Below are 16,047 nucleotides of genomic sequence, written 5' to 3'. Positions count from 1 at the left end.
GCTACTAGGCATGACAAAGAAACATGCAGTGTCCATGTTTCATGTGACTTTTTGAATGACATGTAGATGTTTTGTTGTTGCTAGGTGGCGTTAGTGTCATTATGCCTACCTAGACTTTTATTCCTGTACCTACCCATGTGAAACTGAAAGAAAATCATATTTAAAACATGACAGTTTTTAACATGAACATTGGCACCTTTCTTTATCAAAAGACCCATATACACATCTTACAGACACCACCACTATTCCCACTTATTTTAATGACCAGTCAAGTCACCAGTGCAGACTCGCAAAAGTGTATATTTACCATCAATAACATACCTTTTCTTCAAGCTTTAGGCCCTTCTAAGATCTCAGAAAGGGTGTACATTAAAGAGGTACAATAGAAATAAGTTATTTTGTTTTATACTACACACCAAACTAACAAAGGAATATAAAGTATCCATGCAGGCATGGAGTGTCTGTTGAGGTAAAAATATGACAGCTGTTGGCCCCAAATATTCCCCTTTCCCCTGCATATGCATTTCAAATATCAGAGAATTGTCAATGGTTTAGAACGCCATTTCAACCAATCAGATTGCAGATTTCTCAAACCCGTTTTTATAAGTATAGGTATTCACAATAAGAAATGACAGAAACACATATCCTTTACTGTTCATCCATCTTTCTGTAACCATTTCAGTTTCAATATAACATCTTTGGGGAAATACTAAGGTAGGTCCACTTTTTATGACATGATTATCTTGTTCTCAGAAAACTGCACATGCGTACACACACACACACACACACACACACCTTAATTATGAGATAAATTCACTCAGTAAATCTGTACCATGTTGTGCTTATAGGACCAGCCTATTCGTGGAACATGTGACTACCCATCCGAGAATGTGTCCTCGCTCTCTTCAGAGTGTGTGCTGAGCTGAGATTTGAGCTGTGACTTCCTCCATGTTGTGATGGCCGCCCAGATACGACAGAGCATCCCTCCTCTGTGGAGAAACAGTTACAGTAAAGAAAACAACCATTACGGTACAGACCCTTTGTGTGTGGGTGTGTGTCCATGTGTGTGTGTCACATCCGTACACCCTCACACTGCACAGATCCCTAGTCACATCCACATTGACAAATCTCAGCAATCCACAGTACTTTCACAGTCCTTTGAATAACAACATAACAACCATCCAAACAGAGAACAGCGGGTTTTCCCTCATTAAGCGCAGATCAGTTGTTTCCTGTTTCTGCTTTAAGGATGTGTGAACATGATTGGAGGAGGCAGGTCACCTTATGGCACAGTACATCAAGTCATCCCTGCAGGCCATAGTGAGGAGACAGTCCAAGGTGAACTCGTGAGAGAGTAACTAGAAACAAAAGCACAGCATGAATTCTACTTACACAACATCGGTGAGAACAAGCCTCTAGACTCACGCAAACACTGACTGAAACTGAGCTACATCATAAAGAGAATATTGTCATAATGGATTACGTCCTCTTTTTTTCAGATTTTTCGTGGTCTAGACTTTTGTGACTTGTCATATTATTATAATGTGAATAAGTCTCACTCTTCTCACCAGTTAGATGGTTTATTCCATGCATGTAGTTACGCATCAATCAATAGTCACACCATATTTTGGTAACCAATCCCACATCATTAAATCACAAGGTATTTTTGAAGTTCCTTACCTTGTCTATGGTGTCCTGATCTACTGGGATAGCCTTCAGCCAGCAAACCAAGGACTTGACTTCTGAGTTCGAACTAATCTGCAGGGACAACTCTGTATCTACAGGAGGATGAGAAGACAAGTCGGCATGATCTGGTCACCAGTTTGCACCATCATGCTACTAAGCTGAACAGTATGAGTATTTCAAATACAGATTTTCAGTAATGGTTAAGGTGTTAGCCCCAGTCTGGGATAATCGCGACAGTATATGTTAACATGGTAACTAGGTAATTAGGGTCTAATAAACAAAAACAGTCCAACATTTTCCTATGCCAGTTTCTAAATCATTATTATGACTGACACATCTGGTTCGAACTCTCGTATCTCAGCAGCAATGAGCTATACGCCTTAAACTCAAACCAGTAGAGCAGAAATCCACTGCCTGAGGGTGAGGTGTGGAGATAGATCTAAAAACACAGGGTGTGAATCACAAGGCCTACCAAGTGTCTCAATGGCATTTACATATCTCCATTTTAGGAATATTACAGTAGGCAGGCTGTAACTTGTGGGCCTTCAACCTCCAGTATCTACATGTATACAAAAACAGAGGATTTAACGGCTGATATTCATTACTTGTTGGGCAAGGAGTGTTTGGCCTTGCTACATACTAAGGCGTGGCAGAGTGACACAGAATTTGGCTCACTAAAGGTACCTCACCCAAACCTACAATCTTTACCAACACTCTAGCCTTATATGTGCTGACATTAGCAATAGTCAGACTGCTTTGGGGCGGAGTAGGAGCAGAAAACATTACCTGTGGGTTCTGATGTGTTCCTGGTAGTGTCGATCTGACCCTGTCTACTCTGGACAGAGTTCCTCAGTAGCTCCTGGTATTCTCTCTCTTTCTCACTCAGCTGGGTCAGCAGTCTAAAACACACTTAGTCATTATGGACCAGGCCTGAAGTAAACAGTACATTTCACTATTTACACATATCACTTCACTGTCCATTTTGTAACTGGTTGCGATGTAATCCTTGGTGGTGTGCTGGCATTGTTCACTGAATCTGTAGAAATGACCTTATTTTCTTTACATTTTACAGCCCGTTATACTAAAGGTGAAAAAAAAGGAAACCCCCACGTTAAAAGGTGGAACAAAGAATAAAATGACAACACAAATGCATTTATGCCACACCAAAAAGCAATGTAATATAAACAGCTAAGTAAATGGTACTGAACCTGCGCGTCTCTAGCCGTAGATCTCTCAGTTCCTGACTGAGGGGACAGTTAGTGTTGTACTGGAGGCCATTGGGTAAGCAGGGGCTTTCTGAAACCTCCTCTATGGGCTCTGTGTCGGCTGGCGCCGCCACCTGGTCATCTGAGAGGACTGCAGGCAAAAGCTCTGCTAGCTCACTGGGCTGCTGCTCTCTTTCTGGGCTACTCTCCTCCGTCTCAAAGGAAGACTGCAGCTGAAGCTTGAGCTCTGAAAGTCATCGAGGTGTGTGTGAGCAAGTGTGTGTGTGTGTGTGTGTGTGTGGAGGTGGGACGGGGGTTGGGAGGTGGTGAGGTATTTGAATGGCGGGGTTGGACTCATATCATGAAATTGAACTGTAGTTCTATGAGGAATTTCCATGTCTAAACAACTGATAGAAGTTTAGATGGAATTAGGCCTGACTCTGCTGGTTCTTACCTGGTAACAGCACAGTGATGGCGTCCTGTACGGCCTGCCTCAGAAGGTTATCCAGAGCAAACATCCAGTGAGGTTTCACCCGCTGCTGCCTCAATACCTTTTTCACCTGCGCACACACACACAAGGGAGTGAGAAGAATGGGTTAGCACAATACTACTGGGTGTGACACAGAGCCTGTGGTCGAGTGGTAAATCTCTTGCCTATTGACACATATAAGACTCCCCCTGTTTAATTCCACATCCACCCTTGCCTTGTGATTACTAACTATCTAATACTTGAGGAACCATGTGTGTGAAATATATGGCCAATCAATGACAGTACGCAATCTTTTACATGCCAGGGAGAAATGGAAACTGGCAGGGCTACTGCCCTCAAGGACTGGCTTTGCAACTCCTGGGTAATGTTCATTATGTACCAAATTTTAAAAAACAGGGAGGGACTACCCGAACTAGTCCAATAAGATGTTGCAAGATGTTTATAATGTTTTCCGTTGCATACCCTAATGAACACAACCGTGACCTCCAGTGACCTACCGCATCCTGGAGGCTGAAGAGCACAGCTCGCAGGTTTTTGAGGGGTACTGCAGTAGCAAGCAGTGTGGAGCGCAACTTCAGCAGGCTGTTGGTCAGCTGCCTTCTGTCTGGAGAGCGGATGTTCTCCCGCAGGCAGCCAATCAGCTCAGAGATGTGCTCTGAGGTCACGGACCCAACGTCTGTTTGCTTAGAGGCAAGGAGAGAGGAAACGCGATAAAATAATTATAGGCAAAGAAACCTACAAATGTAAAATGCAGACATAAACACTCATTCTTTCACACCTAACATGTACAGACGACTCCTGTTCAAGTGCCTTGTGGCCCTGTGTAGCTCAGTTGGTAGAGCATGGTGCTTGCAACGCCAGGGTAGTGGGTTCACTTTCCTGGGACCATCCAGACGTAAAACGTATGCACGCATGACTAAGTCTGCTAAGTGACATATATTATTTCACCACACATTGTCTTTAATTGCTCTAGATATATTCATGCTCAGATCGGTTGGGTGCATGCCCTCATAACAATCACAAGCCATTGCATTTATCAGGAGTTGACTATCTCAATTAGGGATAGACCCTTCTCTGGGCCCATAATCAAAAATGGTCAAATACTAGAAGTACTGATCTAAGATCAGGTCCATCCTGTCTTATTCATTATGATCTAAAAGGCAAAACAGATCCTAAAATCAGCACTCCTACTCTGACACTCTTGATACATACATACAGCCCAAGATCTCTCGCTCTCTACCTGAGGTAGTGTGTTCTGGATGTTGTGCACCACATCGGTGATGTACTCAGTGAGGATCCTGTGCAGTGTGGCCCTCCTCTCGCTGTCCTTCCTCAGTAGGAACAGGCCCAGGTTCTCCCCTGACGTGGCTGGACTAGCCATCATGTCCACAGTACTGGGCTCCTCTGACACCCTGGCCACCACAAGGGGGAGACAGATATACACCAATGTCACATAGATAAAACATTCTGCCATACAAATATGGTCTTTGGCAATATATAGCATGGGCTCTATCTCAATTGCTTGAAAATCTGACCTCTCCTCTACTCCCCCCTCTATCTGCAGTGATTGGAAAATAAGACCACATGGTGGAAGCTCATCACGGAGCAGCTGGATTTTTCAGACAATTTAGGAAAAGCCATGGTCTATCTTGAGGTTATCTATGGCATTATATTGCATTTACAGTAAGGCAGTGATCTACAATGAAGTTGCGTCACAAATCTGATGTAATCGAATGGGGAACCAGAGGGTATAGGATGTTTTGACCTACAGCAGGAAGCCTCTGGTGCTGGGTGGGCTCTTTGTAATGTCCTTTCCTCTGAGGGGGGAGATGGTCCTCCGGAGGTCCCATGAGCACGACAGGTCCATCCTGTCAGTGTCCCTGTCTGCATCTGTCACACGTATAGACACTGGGACAGACATACTCCGCTGGTAGATGTCACCTACAGGACACAAAGCAGGGCAGTCATTAATTACCCCAATAATGGTGACGGAATGGCGATGAGCGTAGCATTTCTAAATTAGGAAGACTATACACAGACAAGGGCTGTAATAATTAATATTTCAGACAATTATGAAAATAATGAGTGTGGTGATTGAAATTAGGATCCCCTTTTATATTTTATCTGTATTTTTAAAAGAACACAGACAAACAGCCAGCCTGAGAGGCCAAGAAAGGGATTGTGTTCCCATCGTCGGGGGGGTATGTGGTCCAGAGTAGGCAGTGCTACCACAAGACTGGACTGGCACTGATGATGATGACGACTATAAAAATGATAAATATGATGATTAAAATAACACTCTCTCTGATTATGATGATTACAATAACAATGAAGATGACTCACCAGCATCTGTAGGCAGTGTTTCAGGCTCTGGCTTGGCCTTCCTCCGGGATGTGGATTTGAGGAAGGAATCCTTGAGCAGCTCAGAGGCCGTGGCCCTGTTGTCTGGGTCCGGTGTGAAGCAGCTCATGATGCAGCCTTTGGCCTCAGCTGACATACACTCCGGCACCTCCGGATGGATCTTGAACATACCAACCTAGAGGGAGATGGAAACAGAGTATGTACACTTCAAGGTTGTGTTCAGTAGGGCACGCAACGTAAAACATTTTGCAATGGACATGTTCAGGTAGTCCCTCCCTGTTTCAGTATATCTTCAGTTTGAAGCTTTATGAACACAACCCTGGTTTCAGCTGGTAAAATTCTTTACAGTCCAGTATTTATCTAGTATTCACAAGTACTAACAAAGTATAGGTTACAATGTAATAACATACTAATTATCAAACCTTCTGGTTTCCAAGAGAAAGATTACCTTGAACATGGCTGCCTGTGGGCTGCCCAGCTCGTGGAAGGGTGGTTTCCCCGTGGCCATCTCTATGATGGTACAGCCCAAGGACCAGATGTCTGCAGGCTTCCCATAACCCCGCGGGCCCTGGTCGATGATCTCTGGAGCCATGTACTGCAGGGTCCCTAAAACACCACAGTGACGTTTAGACACCCACCTACACAAACATGTAGGCAACACATGTAAATAATATTCATACCAACAAAGTTAAATATAAATGTTCATATGAAAAAAGCATGGCCACATACCCAACCACACACATACACAAGCATCAAACACACACACCTGTAAAGGTCTCTGTGCAGGGGTTGATTCCCGCCAGTCGTTTTGAGGTGCCAAAGTCAGAGATCTTGAGAACACCACTGTAGGTGTTAATCAACACGTTGTCACCCTGTGAGAAAATGACTCGTTTTTTTTTACACTGTAGAGGTCGACCAATTAAAATCGGCATGGCCAATTAATTAGGGCACCTTGTGGCTGCAAGGAGCCATGGTAAGCTGCTAGCTAGCATTAAAAGTATCTTATAAGAAAACAATCAATCTTCACATAAATCACTAGTTAACTACACATGGTTGATGATATTACTAGGTTAACTAGCTTGTCCTGCATTGCATATAATCAATGCTGTGAGTGTTAATTTATCATCGAATCACAGCCTACTTCAACTTCGCCAAACGGGTGATGATTTAACAAAAACACATTGCTGAAAAAAGCACAATCTTTGCACAAATGTACCTAACCATAAACACCAATGCCTTTCCTAAAATCAATACACAAAAGTACATATTTTTTAAACCTGCATATTTAGTTAAGAAATTCATGTTAGCAGGCAATATTAAGTAGGGAAATTGTGTCACTTCTCTTGCATTCAGTGCAAGCAGAGTCAGGGTATATGCAACAGTTTGGGCCGCCTGGCTCGTTGCGAACTGTACACTAATTTGCCAGAATTTTACATAATTATGACATAACATTGAAGGTTGTACAATGTAACAGTAATATTTAGACTTAGGGTTGCCACCCGTTAGATAAAATACGTAACGGTTCCATATTTCACTGAAAGAATAAACTTTTGTTTTCGAAATGATAGTTTCCGTATTTGACCATATTAATGACCAAAGGCTTGTAATTTCTGTGTTTATTATATTATAATTAAGTCTGATTTGATATTTAATAGAGCAGTCTGAGCAGTGGTAGGCAGCAGCAGCAGGCTCGTAAGCATTCATTCAAACAGCACACTACTGCATTTGCCAGCAGCTCTTAGCAATGCTTGAAGCACAGCGCTGTTTATGACTTCAAGCCTATCAACTCCCGAGATTAGGCTGGCAATACTAAAGTGCCTATAAGAACATCCAATAGTTAAAGGTATATGAAATACAAATGGTATAGAGAGAAACAGCTGACGTGTTATAATTCCTACAACCTAAAACGCATTAACTGGGAATATTGAACCACCAGCTTTCATATGTTCTCATGTTCTGAGCAAGGAACGTAAACGTTTTTACATGGCACATATTGCACTTTTACTTTCTTAAAACCAAATTGAATATGTTTCATTATTTATTTGAGACTAAATATATTTTATTTATGTATTATATTAAGTTAAAATAAAAAACTGTTCATTGAGTATTGTTGTAATTGTCATTATTACAAATATATATATATATTTTTTTTAAACGTCCCATTAAATCGGTATCGGCTTTGAAAAATCATAAAATCGGTCGATTCCACTGGATTCACTTTCCCCATAAAACATGGTAACACAGTAGTTGAGTAAGCAACATACACCAGGTTCATGCTCAGTGGGGCACAAAGTAGCAAAACGTTTAGAAATGGAAATAATAAAGGAGCGTTTCTCAAGTCCAGGAAGTCCCTTCCTGTTTCACTCCAACACAACCAGCTTGGACTGTGTGAATTCAAATCTGCTGTGGCATTGGAACTTTTTTGAACATTTATTTAGCAGCAGCAACAACAAACGGTCTCCTTGAGGACACCTCACCTTGATGTCTCTGTGGACTATCTGGTGGTCATGGAGGTACTTAAGCCCTTCAAGGATCTGTTTGGTGTAGAAAATGACGGTGGCCTCGTTGTCTTTCAGGGGTCCCCATTTGGAACGCAGGAGAGAGGACAAGCTTCCTACATGGGAGAGATGACATTGGAATGGGTTACAGTTAGATATGCAAGGGGTTCAATTTAGGATTCGCAACACCTCTGGGCCTCGTTTCCCAGTTGCGATGTAACTTAAGCGTTACGATGACGTACCAGACACATCGTTATTTTACGAGCCAACTTTACGAGTGTTTCCCAGACAACCACGTAAAGAGAAAATTTGCTTAGTGCGTTGTTATACCGCGTGTCGACACTGATAGGATCAAAAGAAAAGCAGCACTGCTTTCAGGTCAGATTTCTCCATTCAAATCTTAACATTACAACGATTCCACAATACTGACCAAGGATCAGCTCCTAGAGATATTACCACCTACGGCTGCAAATAGGCTATTGAGGCAGCTTATTATGCTTACCCAACAATACTGCACTACATCACAGATTGGGCACATTATTGACCACGTTGTCACACATCATGAAACACTTAAGCAAAAATAATAGACAATACCCTAGTCGAAAAATATAACTTAATTGATGGAAATAGCCCATGTAGGCTATGCATCTTTAAATGCAGTCATCTCAGTTTTCATTCCAAACATCATTTTTTTCTTCACTTGTTGTATTTGTAGTCAACAGCTGTCACAGTCAGACAGAAAAAAATCTAGATGTTTATGCTGTGTTTAGCGAAGATCTTCTGTGAATAAAGTGATGCGAAAGGGCAACAAAAAAAAAAGCACCTAATGATGCACTTTGGCTGTGCTACGAGTGGTCTGGATCACTAGATGTGCCACGTTACTAACGAAGGAACTGGGAAACACCTCGGCTACGAAACATACATCGTAAGAAGGTTGTAACGATGATCTTAACGCTATGAAGGCTCTGGGAAACAAGGCCCAGAATATTCACAAAGATAAAATGTCGGAAGCTGAAATAAAACATTACTTTTTAAAAGTATTTTCACTTTCTTTAAACACTGGTACATCAGTGACTTGATTGCATTGTGAAATCCATTTTTCCTCTATCGCTGGGATACTGGAAACACCCACACATCCGGTGTGATATCCTGCCTGTAGCTATTGCATTGAGTTACACACACACACACACACACACACACACACACGACCTCCAGACTTCCTGAAAACTAAAATATGATCATTTCGTAATATTCCAGTGGGTTTCACTAAGCCTTCACAACAGTATGTAGCTGAAATTGTAGGGATTTGTACAGTCCTTTTTTTACAGTGCATTCAGACCCCTTGACTTCCACATTTTGTTACGCTACAGCCTTAATCTAAAACGGATTACATTTTTTTTCCCCCACATCAATCTACACACAATACCCCATAATGACAAAGCGAAAACATGGTAAGACATGTTTGCAAATGTATTAATGTTTTTTTTTAAATATTTTAAATACCTTATTGCCATTAGTATTCAGACCCTTTGCTATGAGACTCAACATTGAGCTCAGGTGCATCTTATTTCCATGAATCATCCTTGAGATGTTTCTACAACTTGATTGGAATCCACCTGTGGTAAATTCAATTGATTGGACATGATTTGGAAAGGCACAAACCTGTTTAAATAAATGTCCCACAGTTGACAGTGCATATACAGTGGGGCAAAAAAGTATTTAGTCAGCCACCAATTGTGCAAGTTCTCCCACTTAAAAAGATGAGGCCTGTAATTTTCATCATAGGTACACTTCAACTATGACAGACAAAATGAGAAGGAAAAAAATCCAGAAAATCACATTGTAGGATTTTTAATGAATTTATTTGCAAATTATGGTGGAAAATAAGTATTTGGTCAATAACAAAAGTTTCTCAATACTTTGTTATATACCCTTGGTTGGCAATGACAGGGGTCAAAACTTTTCTGTAAGTCTTCACAAGGTTCACACACACTGTTGCTGGTATTTTGGCCCATTCCTCCATGCAGATCTCCTCTAGAGCAGTGATGTTTTGGGGCTGTTGCTGGGCAACACGGACTTTCAACTCCCTCCAAAGATTTTCTATGGGGTTGAGATCTGGAGACTGGCTAGGCCACTCCAGGACCTTGAAATGCTTCTTATGAAGCCACTCCTTCGTTGCCCGGGCGGTGTGTTTGGGATCATTGTCATGCTGAAAGACCCAGCCACGTTTCATCTTCAATGCCCTTGCTGATGGAAGGAGGTTTTCACTCAAAATCTCACGATACATGGCCCCATTCATTCTTTCCTTTACACGGATCAGTCGTCCTGATCCCTTTGCAGAAAAACAGCCCCAAAGCATGATGTTTCCACTCCCATGCTTCACAGTAGGTATGGTGTTCTTTGGATGCAACTCAGCATTCTTTCTCCTCCAAACACGACGAGTTGAGTTTTTACCAAAAAGTTATATTTTGGTTTCATCTGACCATATGACATTCTCCCAATCTTCTGGATCATCCAAATGCTCTCTAGCAAACTTCAGACGGGCCTGGACATGTACTGGCTTAAGCAGGAAAACACGTCTGGCATTGCAGGATTTGAGTCCCTGGCGGCGTAGTGTGTTACTGATGGTAGGCTTTGTTACTTTGGTCCCAGCTCTCTGCAGGTCATTCACTAGGTCCCCCCGTGTGGTTCTGGGATTTTTGCTCACCGTTCTTGTGATCATTTTGACCCCACGGGGTGAGATCTTGCGTGGAGCCCCAGATCGAGGGAGATTATCAGTGGTCTTGTATGTCTTCCATAATAATTGCTCCCACTGTTGATTTCTTCAAACCAAGCTGCTTACCTATTGCAGATTCAGTCTTCCCAGCCTGATGCAGGTCTACAATTTTGTTTGTGTCCTTTGACAGCTCTTTGGTCTTGGCTATTGTGTTATAGAGTTTGGAGTGTGACTGTTTGATTGAGGTTGTGGACAGGTGTCTTTTATACTGATAACAAGTTCAAACAGGTGCCATTAATACAGATAACGAGTGGAGGACAGAGGAGCCTCTTAAAGAAGAAGGTACAGGTCTGTGAGAGCCAGAAAGTGTGCTTGTTTGTAGGTGACCAAATACTTATTTTCCACCATAATTTGCAAATATATTCATAAAAAATCCTACAATGTGATTTTCTGGATTCCCCCCCCTCATTTTGTCTGTCATAGTTGAAGTGTACCTATGATGAAAATTACAGGCTTCTCTCATCTTTTTAAGTGGGAGAACTTGCACAATTGGTGGCTGACTAAATACTTTTTTGCCCCACTGTAAAACCAAGCCATGAGGTCAAAGGAATTGTCTATAGAGCTCAGAGACAGGATTGTGTCGAGGCACAGATCTGGGGAAGGGTACTGCAGCATTGAAAGACCAAGAATACAGTGCCCTCCATCATTCGTAAATGGAAGAAGTTTGGAACCACCAAGACTCTTCCCAGAGCTGGTCGCCCAGCCAAACTGAGCAATCAGGGTAGAAGGGCCATGGTCAGTAAGGTGACCACAAACTCAATGGTCACTCTGACAGAGTTCCTCTGTGGAGATAGGAGAACCTTCCAGAAGGACAACCATCTCTGCAGCACTCCACCAATCAGGCCTTTATGGTAGAGTGGCCAGACGGAAGCCACTCCTCAGTAAAAGGCACATGACAGCTCTCTTGGAGTTTGCCAAAAGGCACCCAAAGCACTCTCAGACCATGAGAAACAAGATTATCTGGTATGATGAAACCAAGATTGAACTCTTTGGCCTGAATACCAAGTATGACGTCTAGAAGAAACCTGTCACCCTCCCTACTGTAACAATTGCTTAACACTATGGGCTACTGTATGTTTAAGCTTAAACTCTATTGGACCAGTTAGGTTCACTACTGGAACAGTAGGGAGAAATGAAAACTGCACAACTGAATAATTTAGGATAATAATGCCTGCTTGTATTTTGTAAATAAAAATATTTACAAAAAATTAATCACCTCACACATCCATATGTGAAATTTGTACAATGAGCTCAATATGAATGAAATACATAAATGGTACTATAGACTTAGATATCAGCCATATATCCGGCCTATAGTTTACTAGGGTGAGAATCTCTCAGATTTCAATATTCAAAATTCAATAGCAATACAATAAACATGAATCCACAGAAAACACAAACCAATTCACAAATACTGACATAACCCACTATGAGATGGAATCAAATGTGAGTAACTGTGCCCACCAAGAAACACTAAGGTTTTTAAGTGTAGGATCTTATAACTGTCCCACAGCAATGTATGATGCAATGACGTCTTGCAAGAAAAATCCTATCACACCATAGTATGGCAGTGCAAATTCAGTGTTCTCCATGGAAAATCTTCGCATGCAAATCTTCTTATTTATGTCCTGGATTCGGGCGGCTCACCATCCTTGGTGGAACTGAATCCATAATCATAAAACCTGACCCGTCTTACAAAGAGGATCACACAATATATGTGTGTGGATATATATATATATATATATTGTATATATATTGTATATATATATATATATATATATATATATATATAGTATATATATTGTATATATATATATATATATATATATATATATATAGTATATATATATATATTGTATATATATATATAGTATATATATATATATATTGTATATATATATATATATATATATATATATAGTATATATATATATATATATATATATATAGTATATATATATAGTATATATATATAGTATATATATATATATATATATAGTATATATATATATATATATATAGTATATATATATATAGTATATATATATATATATATAGTATATATATATATAGTATATATATATATATAGTATATATATATATAGTATATATATATATATAGTATATATATATATAGTATATATATATATATAGTATATATATATATAGTATATATATATATATATATATATATATATATATATATATATATATATATATATATATATATATATATATATATATATATATATATATATATATATATATATATATATATATATATACACATACATACAGTGCCTTGCGAAAGTATTCGGCCCCCTTGAACTTTGCGACCTTTTGCCACATTTCAGGCTTCAAACAAATATATAAAACTGTATTTTTTTGTGAAGAATCAACAACAAGTGGGACACAATCATGAAGTGGAACGACATTTATTGGATATTTCAAATTTATTAACAAATAAAAAACTGAAAAATTGGGCGTGCAAAATTATTCAGCCCCTTTACTTTCAGTGCAGCAAACTCTCTCCAGAAGTTCAGTGAGGATCTCTGAATGATCCAATGTTGACCTAAATGACTAATGATGATAAATACAATCCACCTGTGTGTAATCAAGTCTCCGTATAAATGCACCTGCACTGTGATAGTCTCAGAGGTCCGTTAAAAGCGCAGAGAGCATCATGAAGAACAAGGAACACACCAGGCAGGTCAGAGATACTGTTGTGAAGAAGTTTAAAGCCGGATTTGGATACAAAAAGATTTAAACATCCCAAGGAGCACTGTGCAAGCGATAATATTGAAATGGAAGGAGTATCAGACCACTGCAAATCTACCAAGACCTGGCCGTCCCTCAACTTTCAGCTCATACAAGGAGAAGACTGATCAGAGATGCAGCCAAGAGGCCCATGATCACTCTGGATGAACTGCAGAGATCTACAGCTGAGGTGGGAGACTCTGTCCATAGGACAACAATCAGTCGTATATTGCACAAATCTGGCCTTTATGGAGGGGTGGCAAGAAGAAAGCCATTTCTTAAAGATATCCATAAAAAGTGTCGGTTAAAGTTTGCCACAAGCCACCTGGGAGACACACCAAACATGTGGAAGAAGGTTCTCTGGTCAGATGAAACCAAAATTTAACTTTTTGGCAACAATGCAAAACGTTATGTTTGGCGTAAAAGCAACACACCATCCCCACTGTCAAACATGGTGGTGGCAGCATCATGGTTTGGGCCTGCTTTTCTTCAGCAGGGACAGGGAAGATGGTTAAAATTGATGGGAAGATGGATGGAGCCAAATACAGGACCATTCTGGAAGAAAACCTGATAGAGTCTGCAAAAGACCTGAGACTGGGACGGAGATTTGTCTTCCAACAAGACAATGATCCAAAACATAAAGCAAAATCTACAATGGAATGGTTCAAAAATAAACATATCCAGGTGTTAGAATGGCCAAGTCAAAGTCCAGACCTGAATCCAATCGAGAATCTGTGGAAAGAACTGAAAACTGCTGTTCACAAATGCTCTCCATCCAACCTCACTGAGCTCGAGCTGTTTTGCAAGGAGGAATGGGAAAAAAATTCAGTCTCTCGATGTGCAAAACTGATAGAGACATACCCCAAGCGACTTACAGCTGTAATCGCAGCAAAAGATGGCGCTACAAAGTATTAACTTAAGGGGGCTGAATAATTTTGCACGCCCAATTTTTCAGTTTTTGATTTGTTATATCCAATAAATGTCGTTCCACTTCATGATTGTGTCCCACTTGTTGTTGATTCTTCACAAAAAAATACAGTTTTATATCTTTGTTTGAAGCCTGAAATGTGGCAAAAGGTCGCAAAGTTCAAGGGGGCCGAATACTTTCGCAAGGCACTGTGTGTGTGTATGTGTGTATATATATATATATATATATATATATATATATATACATACACACACACACACACACAATCATATTATACTATATTGCACTATATATATATATATAGTGCAATATAGTATAGTAGCTATATATACATACATACATACATACATACATACATACACACACACCCCATAAGTACCTTTCATATAACCATTAATATAGTGCTTAGCTTTAATCTCTTCAGGACTAAGAAATCAAACTTAGTCAAAATACTTTACACTTTTAACTACAGCACCCGGCTCACGCGGACTGAACAATAAAATAGCCTGGGTAAATGAAAAGTACTAGTGCTTACACCTACACGTCATTTATTATAAAGTAATCTAAAACATAAGTGTACCAAAATGGATTGTGATACTAGTTAATCACATTTCATAAAAGTATGAAAACGAAAATAGTTCGCCATGCATGATTAGCATGCTCACTAACGTTTGCTATTTCAATTGATCGATAGCTGAGCTAGCCTAAATGTTAATGGCTTGTGCGTATGCTTGGTTCAGTATGAACGCGCACAAAATGCTAGCAATAGTTTAGCTAGCCTAATCATTAGCAGCTCGTTTTCCTTATGAAAACTCACCAAATCCTGGCATCAACCATTCCCTCAATCGCTTCACAGCACATTCGTACAGATAAGTGAGTGTTAATATCCAGGTCTCTCTTTTTAGTTCAGTTTTATAAAACTTCTCAACGATTTGAAATGTTATTTTTCTTCCATGGAATGGCGGTAGCTCATCACGGTCCGTTCTAGCTCATTTTCAGCATGTTTGCGCCAACTGGTGTATAACTTGAGGTTAGGAGAGGGACTAAGAGAATATTGATTGGCTCAAAATAAACTGCACGTCATGCAGCTTCTGACAGCTGATTTGTAATATCGCTCAACTTAAAACATATCAATAGCAATATAGTATAATATGATTGGTTACTGGAATCTCACTAGTACATATAATTATTCGACATTAGTTGACCTGCGTTACACTATGGTGAAGCATGGTGGTGGCAGCATCATGCTGTGAGGATGTTTTTCAGCGTGCCTGGGAGACTAGTCAGGATCAAGGGACAGATGAATGGAGCAAAGTACAGAGCGATCTTTGATGAAAAGCTAATCC

The 16,047-nt window shown here is 40.1% G+C and overlaps 1 protein-coding gene across 1 annotated transcript in view; it reads right to left on the bottom strand.

Moving 5' to 3' along the window:
- Window positions 1-240: 240 nt before the first annotated feature.
- The window catches only part of LOC110489000 (mitogen-activated protein kinase kinase kinase 5), a 36,142-nt gene continuing 20,335 nt past the window's right edge, over window positions 241-16,047 (bottom strand). The window contains exons 16-28 of the mRNA XM_021561532.2: window positions 8,220-8,356; window positions 6,509-6,614; window positions 6,191-6,348; window positions 5,725-5,917; window positions 5,151-5,322; window positions 4,622-4,793; window positions 3,879-4,064; window positions 3,346-3,451; window positions 2,895-3,138; window positions 2,473-2,585; window positions 1,681-1,778; window positions 1,282-1,358; window positions 241-989 (exon numbers count right to left, since the gene is read on the bottom strand). Coding sequence (XP_021417207.2) covers window positions 875-989; window positions 1,282-1,358; window positions 1,681-1,778; window positions 2,473-2,585; window positions 2,895-3,138; window positions 3,346-3,451; window positions 3,879-4,064; window positions 4,622-4,793; window positions 5,151-5,322; window positions 5,725-5,917; window positions 6,191-6,348; window positions 6,509-6,614; window positions 8,220-8,356 — 1,877 coding nt within the window. The 3' untranslated portion in view covers window positions 241-874. The remainder of the gene's footprint in view (window positions 990-1,281; window positions 1,359-1,680; window positions 1,779-2,472; window positions 2,586-2,894; window positions 3,139-3,345; window positions 3,452-3,878; window positions 4,065-4,621; window positions 4,794-5,150; window positions 5,323-5,724; window positions 5,918-6,190; window positions 6,349-6,508; window positions 6,615-8,219; window positions 8,357-16,047) is intronic.

Source organism: Oncorhynchus mykiss, chromosome 2, assembly GCF_013265735.2.
Source record: "Oncorhynchus mykiss isolate Arlee chromosome 2, USDA_OmykA_1.1, whole genome shotgun sequence".
Lineage (NCBI taxonomy): Eukaryota > Metazoa > Chordata > Actinopteri > Salmoniformes > Salmonidae > Oncorhynchus > Oncorhynchus mykiss.
The sequence above is the reverse complement of the archived record's forward strand: the minus strand, read 5'-3'. Positions and strand labels throughout refer to the sequence as shown.